The sequence below is a fragment of the Melospiza georgiana genome, chromosome 1 (assembly GCF_028018845.1).
Source record: "Melospiza georgiana isolate bMelGeo1 chromosome 1, bMelGeo1.pri, whole genome shotgun sequence".
NCBI lineage: Eukaryota > Metazoa > Chordata > Aves > Passeriformes > Passerellidae > Melospiza > Melospiza georgiana.
Window position 1 is genome coordinate 1,049,667 of NC_080430.1, and position 19,647 is coordinate 1,069,313.

At 61.6% G+C, this 19,647-nt stretch overlaps 1 protein-coding gene across 1 annotated transcript; it reads right to left on the reverse strand.

The window, feature by feature from the left end:
- Nucleotides 1-185: 185 nt before the first annotated feature.
- LOC131090337 (uncharacterized) lies at nucleotides 186-19,416 on the reverse strand. The gene is made up of 13 exons (XM_058035645.1): nucleotides 19,359-19,416; nucleotides 18,835-19,233; nucleotides 17,779-17,905; nucleotides 16,080-16,193; nucleotides 15,774-15,884; nucleotides 13,918-14,809; nucleotides 13,614-13,738; nucleotides 10,595-10,689; nucleotides 9,057-10,229; nucleotides 7,787-7,913; nucleotides 7,177-7,290; nucleotides 6,000-6,254; nucleotides 186-2,483 (listed from the first exon to the last, which is right to left on the reverse strand). The coding sequence occupies exons 1-13, from the start codon at nucleotides 19,380-19,382 to the stop codon at nucleotides 1,384-1,386; spliced, it is 4,656 nt and encodes a 1,551-aa protein (XP_057891628.1). The 5' UTR covers nucleotides 19,383-19,416; the 3' UTR covers nucleotides 186-1,383.
- Between the last annotated feature and the right edge of the window lie 231 nt (nucleotides 19,417-19,647).

Genomic DNA, 19,647 nt, shown 5'->3' on the forward strand with positions numbered 1-19,647 from the left:
GGACTTTGGTTCTGCAAAGGCATTAACAGGTCCTGACAACTTCTCCCATCATCTCTGTGTTTATTGATGCCACTGTCCCACATGAGATCTGACATCACCAGGAAGGAGCCCGGCGCGCTCCGGGGAGCTGGCGCCACCAGCCCAGCTTCAGTTGGTGTCACCAGCCCAGCCCCAGCCCTTCGGATGGCTCTCCCCCAGCCACTGCCCAAGCTCAGGAGCTGCAGCCAGGACGAGCTGGGATCCCCAGGAACTGAGCTGGTACAAACTGGAGCTCAGACCAACAACAGGGGGGTGGATCGTGTCCCACCCACCCCGGCAGCAGGTGCCCAGGAGCAGGGAGGTCTTTCCTTGGAGCCAGCCTGGAGCTGCTCCTCCCCCGGGCAGGAATCCCACCGCTCCTGCCATTGAGGAGGGCACGGTCCATGCCCCTGGCAGCGGCTCAAGGACAGCAGAGCAGTTAAACACAACAAGGTCTTGCTCTCAGTCCCTGCTGGCCCCACAGCAGGCAATGGCCAGACTCTCAGCACCCCATGCCCTCGGGGGCAGCAGGGCCAGCCCCGGTGGGAGGATTGAGTGCTGGGAATGAGTGTTTGGGGGAGCCTTGTGGAGGGGTCCTACCAGAAAAAGGGTCTTTTACTGCAACTAGAATTTTATTCTATTGTATAATTCAGGAGTGCATCACAGCCCCGCGAGCTGGGCAGGCACCTATCAGTGCTTCCAATCTAAACACACGCAGAACTTCCTCATCAGCTGCATCTGTTAATTACTCACCTCCCCCCGGCTGGAGCTCCTCCTGTCGCATCCAGCCCGGACCAGAGCAGCGCCTCCACAGAGCTCCTGGACAAAAAGTGACTGTGCCAGAATCAGCCTACAGAGCAGTTAACAAAAAAAAAAAAAAAAAACAAACCAAACCAAACAAACAGAAAACAAACCCGAAAATAAAATCTTGCCCATCCTTAGGTTGCTTATCAAATAAAAAGTTCCTCCACATTTATTAAAAAAAACCCAAACAGTAGATTTAAAAAGCAGTTACGAGTCCTACTCCGGCAAAACACCCTGTGTACAGGTTTCTTTTGTTGGTGGTTTGTTTGCTTGTTGGTGAGGATTCCCCCTAAATCAGCTGCTTCTGTTAATTTTTTTTATATATATAATCTTTTAATTTTGCCGCGCGTTGCTTGCTTTAATTCATTAATTTATTTCCAATCAGCCGAGTCTCCACCAGACCAGCGGCGCTACCACACAAAGCTTCCTTGATGTCCATGCCCTGAGCCGGGGTGGGGGGAGATGGATGGAGGGAGGGTGGGAGAGATCAGTGGAGGAGAAGGAGGACGAGGAGGAAGGGAGGGAGGGAGGGAGGGAGGGAGAGGAAGCCTCGGCAGCCCCTCACTCTCCCATGTGCGTCCTCAGGTGGTACTTGAGCGACTGCTTGTAGCGGAAGCACTTGGTGCACTCGGTGCAGGGGTAGGGCCGCTCGCCGGTGTGCGCCCGCTGGTGCTCCAGGAGGTGATGCTTCTGCGTGAAGTTCTTGCCGCACTCGGTGCAGTGGTAGGGCCGCTCGCCCGTGTGGATGCGCTGGTGCTCCAGGAGGTGGTGCTTGCGGATGAAGCCCTTCCCGCAGACGGCGCAGGCGTGCGGGCGCTCCCGCGTGTGGATGCGGTAATGGTTGGTGAGCTTGGACTTCTCGCTGAAGGTCTTCTCGCACTGGCTGCACTGGTAGGGCCGCTCGCCGGTGTGAGTCCGCTGGTGCCGCAGCAGGTGGGAGGGCCGGGTGAAGTTCTTGCCGCACTGGGGGCACAGGAAGGCCATCTCGTTCTTGCCCGCGTGGATCCTCTGGTGCATGAGCAGGCTGATCTGCAGGCGAAAGCTCCTCCGGCACTCGCCGCAGGTGAAGGGCCGCTCCCCGACGTGGGTGATCTGGTGTTTGCTGAGGCTCGACTTGTGGCTGAAGCTGCTCTCGCACTCGGAGCACTTGTAGGGCTTCCCCGGGGGCGGGGGCCGCGATGGGGGCTTGAGGCCGTGCTCGGGGCGCCGCGGGACCCCCACGCCGCGGCGCGTGTGGCTGCGCTGGTGCAGCAGGAACTGCTGCTTGTTGCGGAAGCTGAGGTCGCACTCGTGGCACTCGTAGGGCCCTTCCTTGAGGTGGTTGCGCTGGTGGATCATGAAGTTGATCTTGAGCATGAAGCTCTTGCCGCACTCGGGGCAGATGTAGGGTCTCTCCCGCGTCCGGTTCCGCTGCTGCCCGCTGGCTGGCTTCATGTCCCCGGAGTCCCTCTCGCAGGCCGACGGCTTCCTGACGCGGGCCAGGCTGCGGGGCTGCGCCTTGGAGCTGCACTGCGCCTCGCAGCCCCGCCCGGCCTCGTGGCTGGGGAACGCCGGCGCCTCGCTCCGGCCTGAGAACATGGCGCACGGCTCCAGCGTGTCGGGGTCATCCTCCTCCTCCTCCTCCTCCTCCTCCTCTTCCGTCTTGATCACGATCCCATCCTCTGAGGGGGAAAATCAAACAGCATTAGGGTCATTGGGTGGGATGAGGTGGCCTCTTATACCTCTGGGTGCTACAGAAACACCTGCATGGGTTCCTGCAGCTGTTTGTGCACTGGGAGCCAGCCTGTGCCACAAATGGGGCTGCAGGTGGAGCCCAGAGCGCTGGGATGGGCCATGTGACCCCAAACATGGAGTTCAGACAAATCACCCCAGCCAGGCTCCTCTGGAGGGTGCGCTCCAACCGCCTGCCAAAAGGTTTGGCAACTTTGAGCTGCTGCAGAATGTGAGGGATAAAAGGACCATGGGTTCACCAGGGCTCGGGTGGCTGAGTGATTTCAGAGCAGCTCCATCTGCTGCCCTTTCACTGAGATGCAACAACACCCCTGGCACAGCACTGCTTGACAGAAACAGTGTGGGGCTGCCAGCTCTGCTCTGGGGACAGCACAGCCTGCCTGGGACTGTCCCCTTCCCTCAGCCCTGCTGCCATGTGGTGTGGTGAGAGACCCTCTCCTTCCCAGAGCGCTGAGCAGAGGGATGGAATGGCAGCGGGATGGATGGCAGGGGGATGGATGGCAGTGGGATGGATGGCAGGGGGATGGATGGCAGTGGGATGGAATGGCAGTGGGATGGAATGGCAGGGGGATGGATGGCAGCGGGATGGATGGCAGTGGGATGGATGGCAGCGGGATGGATGGCAGCGGGATGGATGGCAGCGGGATGGAATGGCAGTGGGATGGATGGCAGCGGGATGGATGGCAGTGGGATGGATGGCAGCAGGATGGATGGCAGTGGGATGGATGGCAGTGGGATGGAATGGCAGCAGGATGGAATGGCAGCGGGATGGAATGGCAGTGGGATGGATGGCAGCAGGATGGAATGGCAGTGGGATGGATGGCAGCGGGATGGATGGCAGTGGGATGGATGGCAGCAGGATGGATGGCAGTGGGATGGATGGCAGCGGGATGGAATGGCAGTGGGATGGATGGCAGTGGGATGGAATGGCAGCAGGATGGAATGGCAGCGGGATGGAATGGCAGTGGGATGGATGGCAGCGGGATGGATGGCAGCAGGATGGAATGGCAGTGGGATGGATGGCAGTGGGATGGAATGGCAGCAGGATGGAATGGCAGCGGGATGGAATGGCAGTGGGATGGATGGCAGTGGGATGGATGGCAGCAGGATGGAATGGCAGTGGGATGGATGGCAGTGGGATGGATGGCAGTGGGATGGATGGCAGCAGGATGGAAGGCAGTGGGATGGATGGCAGTGGGATGGAATGGCAGCAGGATGGAAGGCAGCGGGATGGATGGCAGCAGGATGGATGGCAGGGGGATGGAATGGCAGCAGGATGGAAGGCAGCGGGATGGAATGGCAGTGGGATGGATGGCAGCAAGATGGAATGGCAGTGGGATGGATGGCAGTGGGATGGATGGCAGTGGGATGGATGGCAGTGGGATGGATGGCAGCAGGATGGAAGGCAGCGGGATGGAATGGCAGTGGGATGGATGGCAGCAGGATGGAATGGCAGCAGGATGGAAGGCAGCGGGATGGATGGCAGCAGGATGGATGGCAGGGGGATGGATGGCAGGGGGATGGATGGCAGTGGGATGGAAGGCAGCGGGATGGATGGCAGCGGGATGGATGGCAGTGGGATGGAATGGCAGTGGGATGGAATGGCAGCGGGATGGAATGGCAGCGGGATGGATGGCAGTGGGATGGATGGCAGCGGGATGGAATGGCAGTGGGATGGATGGCAGTGGGATGGAATTGCAGTGGGATGGATGGCAGTGGGATGGATGGCAGCAGGATGGATGGCAGTGGGATGGAATGGCAGTGGGATGGATGGCAGCGGGATGGAATGGCAGTGGGATGGAATGGCAGTGGGATGGATGGCAGTGGGATGGATGGCAGCGGGTTGGATGGCAGCGGGATGGATGGCAATGGGATGGAATGGCAGCAAGATGGGATGGATGGCAGTGGGATGGATGGCAGCAGGATGGAATGGCAGTGGGATGGATGGCAGTGGGATGGAATTGCAGTGGGATGGATGGCAGTGGGATGGATGGCAGCAGGATGGATGGCAGTGGGATGGAATGGCAGTGGGATGGATGGCAGCGGGATGGAATGGCAGTGGGATGGAATGGCAGTGGGATGGATGGCAGTGGGATGGATGGCAGCGGGTTGGATGGCAGCGGGATGGATGGCAATGGGATGGAATGGCAGCAGGCCAGGCTCCCCTTCGTGTCACCGAGGCCGGAAGTGAGCCGGGGACTTTGTTTGGTGACAGCAGCCATCCCAGGGACACATGGCAGGACACACAGCCTGCACAGCCCAAGGAAAGGCCCACAGGTCATCCCTCATGTCACCCCACACTGGACTGTGAGCCAGGCCTAAATGCTCTCCCAGGAGGAACAGCTACACCTTCCCAAGAAAAGGAAACTGATGGGAATGGATGTCTCAAAGCCATGGCCCTCTTCCCTCTGAGGAAGGGAAAACCCAGGTCCTTCTGCCTGCCCCCTCTGTGGGCCTGGGGGCTCAGCCCCCCATCCTGGCAGCACAGCCACAGCTCCTGCCCAGCCCCACCAGCCGGGCCCCGTGCCCTGGCAGAGGCAGTGGCTCTCAGACAAGGATCAGCTTCAGCCCCCTGGTGGCTTGGCTGGTTTCCCTCACAAAGCCTTGAGCAGACCACAGCACCCACAAGACGGAGTTGAGGCCCTCAAGAGCCCAACTCTCTGTGTCTTGGTTTGTGTTACACCACCACAAAGCCATCAGGAGGAAGGAACCCACCATTCCCAGGCTCTCATCTCCCTGCTCTCCCATCCCCAGCCTTACAGCACATCTGTAGGACTTGGCCTGTACCTGCCACTCCACCAGCAGAATTCTACACATGAAACACTCAGTGCCATCATATCATCTCTCCAAAAATCACCTCTTCCTTCCCCTTCCCTCCTGGCAGCTCACAAATCACAGAGCTCCAGCCACATTCTTCCCTATCCTTATCCTGTGGAGCTGCCCCGAGCAACTCCCACATGTGGCAACCTGCAGGACCTCCCACATTCCTCCAGCAGTGTCCAGTGTGCAACCACCCACTCCTCCACACCTCACATCGACCTCCTGCCCTCTGCCACAGCGGGGTTTTGGGAGCAGGGCTCACTGGGGCTCTCACAGAACACAGCCTGAGACACATCTTTTCTTGGTGTCCATGGCTAACCAGGGCTTTTCCCAGACTCAGAGGACTGGCAGTGTTTGCTCTGCTCCTGAGCAGGACAGGAGCCCTTGGAGACCACGTTCTGTGTCCACCATGGACGTGCTGCCTCCTCCTCCAAGCTCAAGGCGTGACCAGAGCCACTCTTGGAAGTCACTGCAGGCAGAAACTTTCCTTCTGGTGCTGGTTTTGGGGGGGAATTAACACCTCCTGTCCATCCAACCCCTTCCCCACCTTTTCCTAACTCACCACAGCCCCCAGGCCTCCAGTCCCTGACACCCCAGGTGTGCAGAGCCGTGTCCGAGTGCCTCACCTGTGCAGCCCCCGTGGTGCACGATGACCCTCTGGATCTCGCTGAAGTCGGCTCCGTACTCGGAGGAGTCGCCCAGGCTGGTGCCCGGGAGGTCCCTCGGGGGGGACACGGAGCCGTAGGGGCTCTCACAGGCCGCCTCCTCGTCGGGGCTCTGGAAGCTGCCCTCGGACTGCCCCGACATCCCGTGCAGCTCGGGGTTCTCGGGGCTGTCTTCAGGAAGGAGCTCCTCTGTTTTGATCACCACCCTTATTCCAGCTGCAGCAACGAGAGATTCCCACCTGCCATCACTCCCAGGAGCCAGAATGAGGGACCTGCTCCCAGCAATCCCCGCTGGCTCCAGCTGCTGATCCCACTGAGGGGTCTCCCTTCTGCTCTCCCTTCAGCCCCTGCCCTTCACCCATCCCTGCCACGCTCCCAGCTCCAGCCCAGGACCCTTCACAGGCACAGGGAACTCGCTCCACCCAGCCTGGGGCACTCCTCAGCCACCCCACATCTCCCAGCTGCAGCTCCACGTGGGTCTGTGATTTTCCCCTTCCCACTGGCCTCAATTTAATTTCAAGATCCTTGTGATGGAGAGCACAAGCAGGGCGTTGGTGTGACCCCACATGCACAGCCTGGAATCAGGGATGACAAATAGAGGCGACACCAACTCTTCCAGGCCACCTCCTTATCTCCTTATCAGCCCCCTTATCACAGAGCAGGAGCTGCTCTGGGACTCGGGGTCACCGGTGCCCCATTCCCAGCCCAGTCTTGGCCCTCACAGCCTGGGACCAGGCTTCCCTGCCTGGGAGGATGCTCCAAGGATAAACCCAGGCACCATCCATGCAAAGAGAGGGTGGAGGATTTTCTGGGTGGATGGGATCTCCCAGTGGGACCCAATTCTCTGTCCTTGCTGGGCACACCGGCTCCCTGAGGACCTGGTCTGGTTGCAGATGCTTCCCTTGCTGGGAAGGGCTCCCAGTGCCCAACTCTCCAGGCTCTGCTTGCCCTGGTTTCTATGTTGAGCTGTAGCTGGACACCAAACCTCCAATCAGCCCAATTTATCCCACTCCTAGGCAAGGCTTCTCGTGATAAACCACATCAGCCACAGCTCCCAGCAACATCTGCTGCAGCCTTGGGATGAGCAGCTCCTGGGAACACAACCCAGGGCTGCCCTGGTGCCAAGGTGCCACCTCACCTGCCGTGGCATCAGTAATGATCTCACTCTCCTCCAGGTCCTGCTCATTCCTGCCCCGCGATTCCTCCCCTTGCTCGATCTGAGACAAAACACCAGGTTTGGAAATTGCATAGTCTGTTGAGAGACAGAGGGGTGGGAGAGAGGGATTACTGCACTGGGAATCTGATATTGGCTTCCACCTCTTCCCAGCGCGCGGGGGACACGTGAGGACACTCGGGAACATCCACAGGGGACACGTGAGGACACTCGGGAATATCCACGGGTGCAAAATCCTCTGAAGGGGTGCAGAGGCTGGTACCCACTGCACACCCAGAGGATGCAGGGAAACTCTCCCAACAGCCATGGGGAAGGAAGGAGCATCAAGGTTTTGGATGGCATAACTGTGTCTGGGAGAGGTTTGGGAGGTCTCCACCCCACCTGCCCACAGGGCATCCCTCGCCCAGCCAGAACACCACCACGGCATGAGCTGGAATACACCCAGACTGAAAACATCCTCCTGTGTTTTCAAGCCTTTAAAATGGGCCATTTGGGTCTCATCCAAGGGGATCTCCAAGGAGGAGCCAGAAGGAGCCTCCTGTCCCTCAGAAGGGCAAGGACGCCCCGTATTTACCCAGGGAGATCAGAGACTCGTAGTTCCCCTTCATCACATTCTTGTAGAGCTCCTTCTGCCACTCCTCCAGCTTCTCCCATTCCTTGTCATTGAAATAGACGGACACGTCATCGAAGGTCACCGGCACCTGCAATTCCAACACTGCCTTCAAGCAGGAGCTGGACACAGCCAGGCTTCAGCTCCTCCGAGGCCAGCCATGAGCTGCTTTTTGCATTTAAAACAACTCTGGGGTAGGAATTTCTTTGGGAATATAGGACTCAACCAAATGGATGATTCCTGATGGTGAATACAGACTGGGATTCCCCCAAAGGACCCTGAGCTCCTCCTCTCAGTCCCTGCTCTCTGCAGGGAGATCAGGCTTGGGGGACCACAAGGGAGAGAAAACCCAGGAGCTGGGCTGGACTCATCCCTATTGATGAGCTGACGTAACTCCCGGATTCAATTACCCCAGAACTCCAGGGAAAAGTCTACCCAGGCCCACAGGGCTCCCCATTATCCCTGGTTACTGCGCGCCCACCATCTGCAGCTTCCCAGCTTGTTAGCCAAGGAATAATTCCTAAGGATAAATTCAGGATGTGCAAACTGTGCCGTGCTGGAGTGGAGCTCTTCAGAGGGAACACAGCGCTCCAGTTCTGTCCCCCAGCTGCACTAATGGGGTGTCAGGGTCTGAACCCACCTTTTCCTGATCCTCTCTGCTCTCTCCACAGATACTCCCTCTCCCATGTCATACATGGTCTCATTTGCGCACACTTTCAGCAGGAAGGCTGTGAAATTCAAGTAGGAGCTGAATATTGATGGTGGGCTCTTTCCAGAGCTATGTCCAGGGAGCTCATCTGCCTTCCTGACCCCCACAGCTTTCCCCTTCCCTGCAGCAGCAGCTCCCACTTGCTCCTTCCCTGGCCTGGGAGACTCTGCAGCGTCAAGGTGGTCAAAACAGAAAAACCACAAAATCTGCAGGGTTTCTAGAAATGGTGGCAAAAAAAAAAAAAAAAAAAAAAAAAGAACAAAAAAAGAGTCAACGGCCCCAGGGCTGTGCAGCGCAGTGGAGCAGAACTGAAACCTCTGGCCTGAGTACCAGGATGTCCTCCCAGGCCTCTGTCCCTCCGTATTTCAGCCCCAGCAGGGGATGAGCTGGGAAGCTGCAATGGGGAGCTGCAATGGCGAGAGAGGCTCACCTGAGCGGGGGCTGTCCCCGCTCACCCACCCCGGGCCGGAGCCCCGGGAGCATTTCGGGAGCAGCGCCCGGCTCCGCTCCCCGGGACACCGTTACCTTGGGGACTTCCCCCTTCCTGCCCGGGGGCAGCCGCAGGATCCAGAAGTTCCTGTTCTTCAGGAGGTTCTCCATGTTCTCCAGGCGCCGCTGGAGCAGCCCGTACTCCTGGATGAGGGTGCCCAGCGCCGCGCACTTGCTCTCCAGCTGGTTCCCCAGCTCCGCCGCCGTCTTCTCGCAGTCGATCAGCTTCTTCTCCGCCATCCCCGTCCGACCCTCCAGGTCCAGCAGGCGGGTGGAGTGGGAATCCACCTTGCGCTCCACCGCCTGCACGGCCGCCACCACGGTCAGGGACAGCTCAGCCGTCTGCGTCTCCCGCTCCGAGGTGCGCTCGGGGCCGGCCGCTGGCCGGAGGGGCGAGGGGCAGCGCGGCGGCCGCGCCGGCTCCGGCGCCTGCGGACACAAGGGCGCGGGGTCAGGCCGGGGATGCCCCAGGGGGACAGGGACCCTCCCGGGGGGATAGAGACCCGCCCGCCCCCGGTGTGACAGGGCCCGCCGGGGCGACGGGGACATCCCCGGGGCCATGCGCACCCCGCGGGGGGGCCGCTGCAGGGCCCGGCGCTCGCTGGGGCGGCGGGGACGTCCCCGTGTCCCCGCTAAGCCGCTTACGGCGGCCCCGTGCCGGTCCCGCGGGACGGGCAGGACCCGCGGCGGCGGGGGAGGGGGGAGGTGACAGCGCGGGGCCGGGAGGTGACACGGGAGGGGGGGGGCGCGGGGTGACACGGGCGGGCCGAGCCCCGTTGCCATGGGCACGGCGAGGGGACACCCGGGGGGCTGCGGGCGCCCCGTCGCCATGGGGACCGGGCGGTGACACGGCAGGCGGGGGCGGCGGCGGGTCGGTCCCGGGGGGCCGCAGGGCCCGGCGGCGGGGGGGGGGCGGCGCGGCGGCCGGGCAGGCCCGGCCTCGACGGCAGCGCGGGCGCCGCCGGCCGCGGAGGCCCGGGCGGGTTCGGCGCGGCGCCGCCGCCCCCCCGGGGCCGCCCGTCCCGTCCCCGCCCGTCGCCCCGGGGGGGCGGCCGCGGCCCCGCGCGCTGACAGCGCCCGCCGCCCGCCGCCCCCCCCCGCCCGCCGCGGCCCCGACGGCGCGGCCCGTGAGCCCCGACGTGCGGCCCGCGAGCCGCGGGCGGGCGGTGCGCGCCGGGCCCGGCCCCGCGCCGGGCGGGCGCCCTTTACCTGAGCGGGGGCCCCCTCGGCCATGGCCCTTTGTTCCGTGCCCGGGGCCCCGGGGGCCGCGGCCGGGAGGATCCAGCGCCCGCTCGCTGCTTCACCTCCGCCCGCCGCCGGGCATCGGGCTGGGCGCGGGGCGGCGCGGCGGGGCGGGGGCGCGGCGCGGCGGGGGCGGGGCGGAGGCGGCGCGGGCCTAGCGGGCGGACGCGGCGGGGCGGGGGCGGCGGCGGCTCCGACACCGAGCGCGGCTCCGGGTCCGGGTCCGGGTCCGGCGCTCCGGCCGCGCCGCTGCCCCGCCGCGCCGCCAGGGGGCGCTGCCGCCGCCGGACCGCGCTCGGAGCGGGGCGGAGCGGGGCGGGCGCGCGCCGCACAGCGCCCCCTGGCGGCCCGACGGCATCAGCGCCCCGCCCCGTCGGGGCCCCCCCACGGCACCGCCCGCACGGCGAACCGCGGGCACCGGGGGGGACTGCGGGCACCGGGGGGGATTGTGGGCACCGGGGGGACTGCGGGGACCGAGGGATTGGGGAACTGACGGGGCTGGGGCCGTTGGCGGCACTCGGGATTGCCCGAGGAGCTGGGCTGGCAGCGGGGAGCCAGGGGGGACGGGGGGACCGAGGAGTAACGGGGTGCGCTGCGAGGCGACGGGAGGGGCTGGTTTGACTGGGGCGAGCGAGACATGGCGGGGCAGGGGAGGGACCAGGGGGTCACTGTGGAGGCCCCGGGGCGGCTTTTCCGGCCCCGCCCGTCGGGTCCCCGCCGCCCATCCCTGCGGGCTCGGAAATGGCGGCCGGAGGCGGTGGCGCCGTGGAAATGGAGCGACCCCTCCTCTCCCACCTCTCGGCCTCCCCGCCGGGCCCGACCGCAGCATCCCATTCCATCCCCATCCTGTCCCGTCCCATCGCATGCTATCCCGTCCTCTCCTGTGCCATCCCCTCCCGTCTCACGCCATCCATTCCTATTGTCTCCCATCCCAGTCCATCCTGTCCTGTCCTTCCCGATCTTGTCCTGCCCCATTCTGTCTATCCATCCGTGCCCTCCTGTCCCACTCATCCTCGCTGCCTCTCCATGCCCCGGCCCATCCCACTCTGTACACCCTGTCTGATCCCATCGTGTCCCATCCCATCCCATTCCATCCATGCTGTGACTCTTGTCCCAGCCAGTCCCACCCTGTCCATCCCACATCTTGTCCCATCCTATCCCATCCACATCTCATCCAGTTCCATCCCATCTCATTCCATTCATCCTGTCCCACTGTATCCTTCCTTATCCCATCTGCCCCATCCCACCCCATCTCACCATCCCTGCCTGCTCTGGCACAGCCCTGGCACACCTTGGGGGAAAGTTGGTGGCACTGAGCACAGGGAAGGGCAGGAAACCCTTTGGTGTGTGGGAAAAGGGAGAGGACAAGTGGGATGGGTCACCCAAGCTTAGGGGGGCACAGGGGTGTGGCAGCAGGTGGGGACCCCCAAGAAAAGACCCCCTGTCCAAGCCCCTCCTGGGCTGTACCAGGGATCCACAACCCCTGTCCAGGGCTGATCCATCAGGAGGGGACACCAGGAGCAGCTCTGGAATTCAGTGGTGTCCCTGGCTGGGGCTTGTACATCCCAGTGCACAGGGAGTGCCTGACACTGAGGGACTCCACGCTGTCCCTGTGGAGATGGGTGTGCAGCACCAGGTGTGGTTATTGCCAGGAGTGGAGTGAGCAGGATTGGGATACAGCCGTGTCCATGGAGAGCTGTGTGCCTGTGACCAGCCCTGTGTGACCACAGAGGGACACTCGAGTGTCCCCAGGGTGTCTGTGTGACCTGAGGGACACTTGCGTCCTCTCAGTGTCCCTGTGTGCTCAGAGCTGTGCTCAGCCTTGCCCTTGGCAGCACCCACCCTCCCCAGCCTGGATCCCACGGGCTGCTCTTTTCCCTCTCTTTCTCCCCATAATCCATCTCCAGCATCTCCATGTCCATGTGGGGCAGCCCCATTCCATGGAGGGGCTCCAGAGTGTGGGGGATTCACTGGGGTCACTCAGAGTGTGAGGGGATTCATTGGGGTCACTCAGAGTGTTGGGGATTCACTGGGGGGGATTCACTGGGGTCACTCAGAGCACGGGGGATTCAGTGGGTCACTCACTCTATCCCCCCGGGCACCCAGCATGGGTTGGGTGGCTGAGGGACTCTGGCACTCCCTGGTCTCTGTGGACCCCAAGTGGCTCTCCAGCTCAGCTTGGTTTGTGCTGTTCACCTGCTCCACAATCACCTGGAAAAGCTCCTGAGCACCAGGATGAGGGAGCTCCACAATGAGGTGGAAAAGCTCCAGAGTAGCAGCCAGGAGCAGGACGAAGGAGCTCCACAATGAGGTGGAAAAGCTCCAGAGTAGCAGCCAGGAGCAGGATGAAGGAGCTCCACAATGCGCTGGAAAAGCTCCAGCTAGGGGCAGGATGAGGGAGCTGCAGGTACTCACAAAGGGCTGACAAGGAATTCAGAATGGAAACACTGTATTGACAGACTTTACAAAAGTTATTACAAAACACGGTCACAAACCAGCAGCTGACAATACAGAGCGAAGAGACACCACGTACAGCCACCTCAGAACAACACCAACAGCTCCAGAAGTCATCCAATATTTACACAAACAGCTGGAAAACTCCGGGCGGTTATCGCATACATGGAAGTGTTTTAGAGCAACTGTGAAATATAGTGTCACACCTTTCCTTGTAGTATTATCATCATCATAATTAATAATAATAATAATAATAATAATTAATAATAATAAGACTACTTCTAGGTTAACTAAAAACCAAACAGCTCTTTACAGGGGTTAGGAGAAGCTGCTTTCACTCGTCTGACTTACCTGAGTGAGACCAAACCCAGTTAAAAAATAGAAATAAAATCACCTTCATTGTCAGGAGTCCGCGTGTCGGCCCAGCGGCGCCGTTCCCTCGGGCCAGAGGGGAACCAGCCCGGCTGGCGCCAGTGACACCTCCAGAAGCTCGGAGACGCGTCCTCCTCGTGTGAGCGACCCCAGCACGCCTCCGCACGCTGCCCTTCCCGACTCCTCCTGCTCCAATGTCCTCAGCCCCTTCTCCTGCACCTGCTTTATCTCATCCCGCTCTTTGCCACGCTCTCCTCTCCGCTTTTCCGCCTTCCACAAATCCCGCGTCGCGCCCCGATCGCCTCTCTCTGCCTCTCCTCTCTCTGGCCTTCATCCCAGTCGTGGCCTCGCGGCCTTTGGGGACGCGGCGACGCAGCGGGAGCGGCCGGCCGGGAGCGGCGCCTTCCTTCCCTCCCTCCCTCCTCGCGCTTCCAGCCTTGCAGTGAAATGAGTGGAAAAAAGAAAGCGAAAGCTTGTCACTCCTGAATATGCACAAAGATAGGTGGGGGAACACCTGCTAAATACGGAGCCCAGAGAATCGCTCGGGATCGTTCTCTACGGGCAGAATCCAACCCTGCGTGGGGAACAGCGAGCGCGGGGCCTGCGCCGCGGTGGGAGCGCCACGGAACCCCGCGGGGTCCCAGAGCCGCCTGGGCCGGCCGAGCAGAGTCTTTAAGAGGAATTCCTTGGATGCTTCACCAAAGCGGGCTTCGTAGCATGACCACATGGATTAGCTGCGATACAAGTCACCTGCCATCATGCTGCACGTCCACCTGCCAGACCGTCACGGTCACCGCGAGCCCTCCTGCCCCGGCCCCACCACGGCTACTGCTTAGTCTCTTTTTTCACGCAGAAATGGTCGGTCTGGGTGCCTGCCGAGCCCAGGTTGTGCTGGGAATCCTCGCCGGGCCGCGGGTTGCGCGAGTGGATTTTCTGGTGGCAATTCAGGGACTCTTTGTAGCGGAAGTGCTTCCCGCAGACGGGACACTGGTAGGGGGTCTCCCCGGTGTGCACCCGCCAGTGCTTGAGCAGGTGGTCCCGCCGGATGAAGCTCTTGCCGCACTCGGTGCACTGGTAGGGCCTCTCCCCGGTGTGGATGCGCTGGTGGCGGATGGCCTTGGAGAGGTCTCGGAAGTCCTTCCCGCAGTAGGTGCACGTCAGCGGCCCGTCGCCCTTCCCCGTGTGCAGCTTCTGGTGCAGGATCAGACTCACTTCCAGGCTGAAGCTCTCCTTGCACTGGGAGCAGGTGTAGGGCCTCTCCACCATGTTGTTCACCTGGTGCCTGACGAAGCCGTACTTGAAGCCCGAGCTCTTCTCCCCGTCGGGGCGCTTGGAGCCTTTGGAGCGGGAGGGGCCCTGGCCCTTGGCTTTGGGTTTCTGCCGGAGGCTCTCGCCGCGCTCCAGGGACGTGCAGGCCTCCTCGCTGGCGTGCGCCTTCTGGTGGGTGGCGAAGAGCTGCTTGTCCAGGAAGCTCTGGCCGCACTCGCAGCAGATGTAGGGCCCCTTGTCGGCCGCCGCCTCCTCGGGATCCTTCCTGGCCAAGTCTCTCCCGCGGCGCACCGAGCGCCTCAGCCTGTTGCCCGTCGCCGTTCGCTGCGGCGGGGCCGACCCGCTCTGGCTCTTGCTGCTCGACTGCATCTCCTCCTCCTCTTCCCACTTTCCTGTCAACGACCTGGAAAGCTCCAGGCGCTCGGAGCCTTCCTCATCGCACGGCTGCTCGTCTGGTGGAGCAGAGACACCGGTGTCATTTGGGGTCACAGGGATTGGGGGGTTACTCACTCAGCTCCCTTGGGACACGGGGGGGGGTCTCTGCTGTGCACACCCAGCTCAGAGCCTGGCACTGACGGGGCTCTGAGGCCGGCTGGGAGCACCTACTCTGTCCAGAGGGATTGGACTTGGAATCTTGGAATTGTTGAGGTTGAAAAAGGCCTTGGAAATCATTAAGTCCAGCACTGGGAAGGCCACCCCTGACCATGTCCCCAAGTGCCACACCCACATGGATGCTACACCTCTCCAGCAATGGAGACTCCACCACTGCTTTGGGTGGTCCCAATGTGTAACAGGCTCTTTTAGGGAAGAATTTTACCAATTTCCAACCTGACCCTCCCTGGCACAGCTTGAGGCCCTTTCCTCTCATCCAGTCCCTGTTCTCTGGGAGCATAGCTCAAACCCCCTGGCTGTCCCTTCCTATCAGGGAGTTGTGCAGAGCCAGAAGGTCCTCCCCTGAGTCTCCTTTTCTCCAGGCTGAGCCCCTTTCCCAGCTCCCTCAGCTGATCCTGGTGTTCCAGACCCTCCCCCAGCTCCACTTCCTTCTCTGGACACACTCCAGCAACTTCCTGCCTTCAATTATATTGTAATATAATATTATGTATATAATCTAGCTATAGATAGGTAGCCAGAGGAAAAAAGAGGGTTCCTGAAGCAGGACAGGCCTTTAACAACTAGTGTTTTAAGATAAAGCCCAAAAAACAGAAGAAAAGGGAATAAAACTTCTTTTCTTCCGTGGGCTTGGACAGTGCCTGAGGGTGAAGAATCTCCTATGGTATAAATTGTGACTCACAGCAACTTCCTGAAATTCTGGAAAAGCATCATCCAGAAAAGCTGAGCTGCTCCTGGGAACGAGGCCGGGAAGCCAAAAGCACATCTAGGCAAAGGACACTTCCCAAAGCAGCTCAGTGCACTCACATGTACCAGGGACCTCCATGCTCTCCTCTTCCTCAGAGCCTTCGTGGCTTTCAGCCAGAGTCTCTTCATATTTACCCCACGAGCTGTCATCGGGCCCAGGGAAGAAAAACTCTGTGCAAGAGAAAAGAGCAGCAGTTACACTCCAACCTCCCAGCTGCTTTAGAGGATTCCAGGAGAGATGGATGCATCAGGTGGGAGACAAGCAGGAAAGCAAAGCCCCCCTGCACCTGAGGAGAGCTGACAAAACAGAACAGCCCCACACCTGCCTGCACCTCCCCCCTGAGTCCCAAGAACCTCGTGGCTCACCGGTGGTGGGGTCTGTGGGGGTCTCTCCTCCCTCAGAGTCCTCCTGATCCTCAGCGTTGGGATCCTCTCCCTGCTCAATCCGTGTCAGCAGGTCAGGCTTGGAAATGGCAGCGTCTGCACATGAAAAGAGGATGAGGATGTTTCCTCTGCCCTGGCGGGAGAGAGACTCTGCAGCCTTTGCCCACCAACCTTCCTTCTCTGGGGAACGAATGAGAGAGGCTCGGGAAGCTGCTCCCAGCCCTGTGCCCCGCTCACCTCGCGTGGGCCCTGGATGCAGGAGCACACTCTGCTCAGGTGAGCAGCACCTCCCAGCCTGCAGCGTGAGGAGGACAGGAAGGAAAGGCACCCAGGCTTACCTGCAGGCTCTCCTGTCTCCTCCTCTGCGCTAAGGTCCGCGGATCCATTACAATGGGGGCGTCAGCGCGGGGGCGGCAGCAGAGCTGCCAGCACTGCCCTCCCCGTGCGGTTCCCTCCAGCCAGGACCGCTCCGTCCTACGCGTCCGAGTCCCGGGCTGCTCGCGGATTTTGGTGGGGGAAAGGGGACAATCACCATCTCTCCTGGGGCGGAGAGCAGAAAACTTCACTTCCAGACATGTGGGAGGCAGGGAGGCCCTGGGGGTCAAACTCCACCTCTGCTGCGGTGGATCCGTTTGCCTTACACGGGAGCCAAAGCCCTAAACCTCATTTCTCAAGGGAAACCTTGGGATGAAGCACAGAAAGGTGCTCTAAGCTCCAGGCTCAGATCCCCAGATCCCCTGTGCCTCAGGAGCAGGACATGGGACTGGTATAGAAACAGGAGACTGGGGGCTGTGGTTACCCTTCCCCTTTCTCCTGGCACACAGGGGCTGTAAGAAACTTCTGTTCAAAGAAATATATGGGGGAAAAAAAGGCAGAAAAGGCCTGGATTGGGCAGAGCTGGATGGCAGGGAGGCAGATGAGCCTGGGCTCAGCACAGGGAAGTGTCTGGCTACCAGCCCCGGTCCAGCCAAGGCAAGGTCATTTCTGGAACGTGCTGTGAAGGGAAGTCGTTCCCCAGAGGGAATTCCCGCAGCCAGGACTGGCAGGAGCGAGCAGAGCGCGTTCCTTTGGCGGGGAATGCACTGCCCCGAGCTGCTGAGGGGAAAGCAGGAGGCAGAGCTCACCCCCAGCCACTGCTGCTCCCCAGCTCTGCCCCAGCAGAGCCCGCAGCACCGCGAGCAGGACTGCCTCCCCTCCCTCGGGCTGGACAGAGCACCCGGCACACGTCCCTTCTCCCTCAGGGGAGAGGAAAGGGAAGTGTGCACAACTCCCCACGGAAAGAAGGGCTGGAAGGAACCTCAGGGGCAGGGCACAGGGCACCCTCTGCTGCCCTAAGCAGCCAGCGGGCTGATGCACCCAGCGCAGTGGATCTGTGGACCTTGGCGTGACAAAGGAACTTCCCTCTTCCCCAGCTTTGCTTGGATTGAGGCTCCTCTCACTTGCCCTCCTCCTCCTCCTCACAATCCCAGCACTCCCAGGCTGCAGGGACCACTGTCCCTGCGGTGACACTCACGACATCATTCCACCCTCAGCGTGGCTGTGAGGGCTGAACTCACAGCCTGGGCTGTGTGACACCTCCCCAGAGAACAGCACCCCTCCCTGACCCTGCAGGACACACGTTCCATCCACCAGTTCCCAGGAAAACTCTGTGCCAGGAGGGCCAAGCCAGGCCTGTCATTACCCATGGAGATGACGGCCTCGTAGTTGCCTTTCATGATGTGCCTGTAGAGCTCCTTCTGCCACTCGTTGAGGCTCTTCCACTCCTCCTCAGAGAAGTTAAACGAGGCGTCGTTGAAGGCCACGGGGACCTGCAAGGAGCAGCACCACGGGGTTTGTTTCTCATTTAAAAAAACACCTGGGGACGTTTTCTCACTCAATTTTCTCACTCAAACTCCTCAAGTGTTGTGCAGACAGGAACATCTGCTCCTTCCCACGTGCCTCATCCCTCAAGGGACACGGCAGGGATTTCCCCTGTCACCTCCCCCTGCTCAGCCTCCTCCTGTCACTGCCCCGTGCACAGGGCCTGGCACAGACTCCTTTTCACTTCCTTTTTGACACAATTCTGCTGCTCATCACCTCTGAACAGCCCCGGGGATGCTCCCAAGCCTTCCCAGTTACACGGGGCTGAGCCACAAAATTCCACCTGATCCAAACACAGGAATTTGTGACATCCCTCCCAGATCACACGCGCATGAGCAGGGAATAACCAACACAGCAGGACCTGTGCTGGTGCTTCTGGGTACTGAAGGGAGGATAAGGCTGTGGGGGAGCCATGAACAGCTCTCAGCACTACAGCTGTCCCAAAATGAGACTGTGAGTGCAGGGATCAGGCTGTCACTGCAGGAGATGGGGCTGTCAGTGCAGGGATCAGGCTGTGAGTGCACAGGAGATGGGGCTGTCAATGCAGAATATGGGGCTGACAGTGCAGGATATGGGGCTGTCAGTGCAAGAAGATGGGGCTGACAGTGCACAGGAAATGGGGCTGTGAGTGCACAGGAAATGGGGCTGTACAAGGCATGGGGCTGTGAGCTCAGGATAAGGGGCTGCAAGTGCACAGGAGATGGGGCTGTGAGTGTACAGGAGACGAGGCTATACAAGGCATGGGGCTGTGAGCTCAGGATATGCGGCTGTGAGCTCAGGATATGCGGCTGTGAGCACAGGGCACAGGGTTCTGAGCCCAGCAGACGTGCAGAACAGCCCCGTTTTGCAGCGGGGAGCAGCAAACCCAAACCGTTACCTTGGGGACTTCCCCTTTTGCCCCCGGGGGCAGCCGCAGGATCCAGAAATTCCTGTTCTTCAGCAGGTTCTCCATGTTCTCCAGCCGCTTCTGCAGCTGCCCGTACTCCTGGATGAGGGTGCCCAGCGCCGTCCACTTGCTCTCCAGCTGGTTCCCGAACTCCACCGCCGTTTTCTCGCAGCCGATCAGCTTCGTCTCGGCCATCCTCATCCTGCCCTCCAGGTTCATCAGCTGCGCGGCCTGGGTGTCCACCTTCCTGTCCACGGCCTGGATCTCGGTGACCAGCGTCAGGGAGATCTCTGCGGCCGGCAGCTCGGCCTCGCCGCCGGGGCCGTGCTCGGGGGCGGCCAGCGGCTGCTCCAGGCCCAGCTCCTGGGGCTCCATCATGCACTCCAGCTCCTGCGGGGGGAACGCGCGGCGCTGAGCGCGGGGACGCGCCCGCAGCCCGCGGGGGGGGCGGGACGCGGGGCCGGCCCGGGGGGCGGCGGCCGGCGGGGGAGGCGGGGGGCGGCGGCGGCGCTTACCTCAGCGGGGGCCCAGTCGGCCATGGCGCGGGGGGCGGCGCGGGCGGTGCGGGGCGGCGGCGCGGGCGGGCGGCGGCGGGGCCGGGCGGCGGCGGCGGCTCAGCAGCGGCGGGGCGGAGCGGCCATGCCGAGGGCGCGGGGCGCGCTGGGAGCGGCGGCGGCGGCGCCCGGCGCCACAGCGACCCCCGGCGGCGGGCGGACCGCGCGCCCATTGGGCGGCGGCGCGGCCAGTCGGGGAGCGGAGCGGGCGTAACGCGCGCTCCCGCCGCCGGTAACGGGGCCGCGCGAG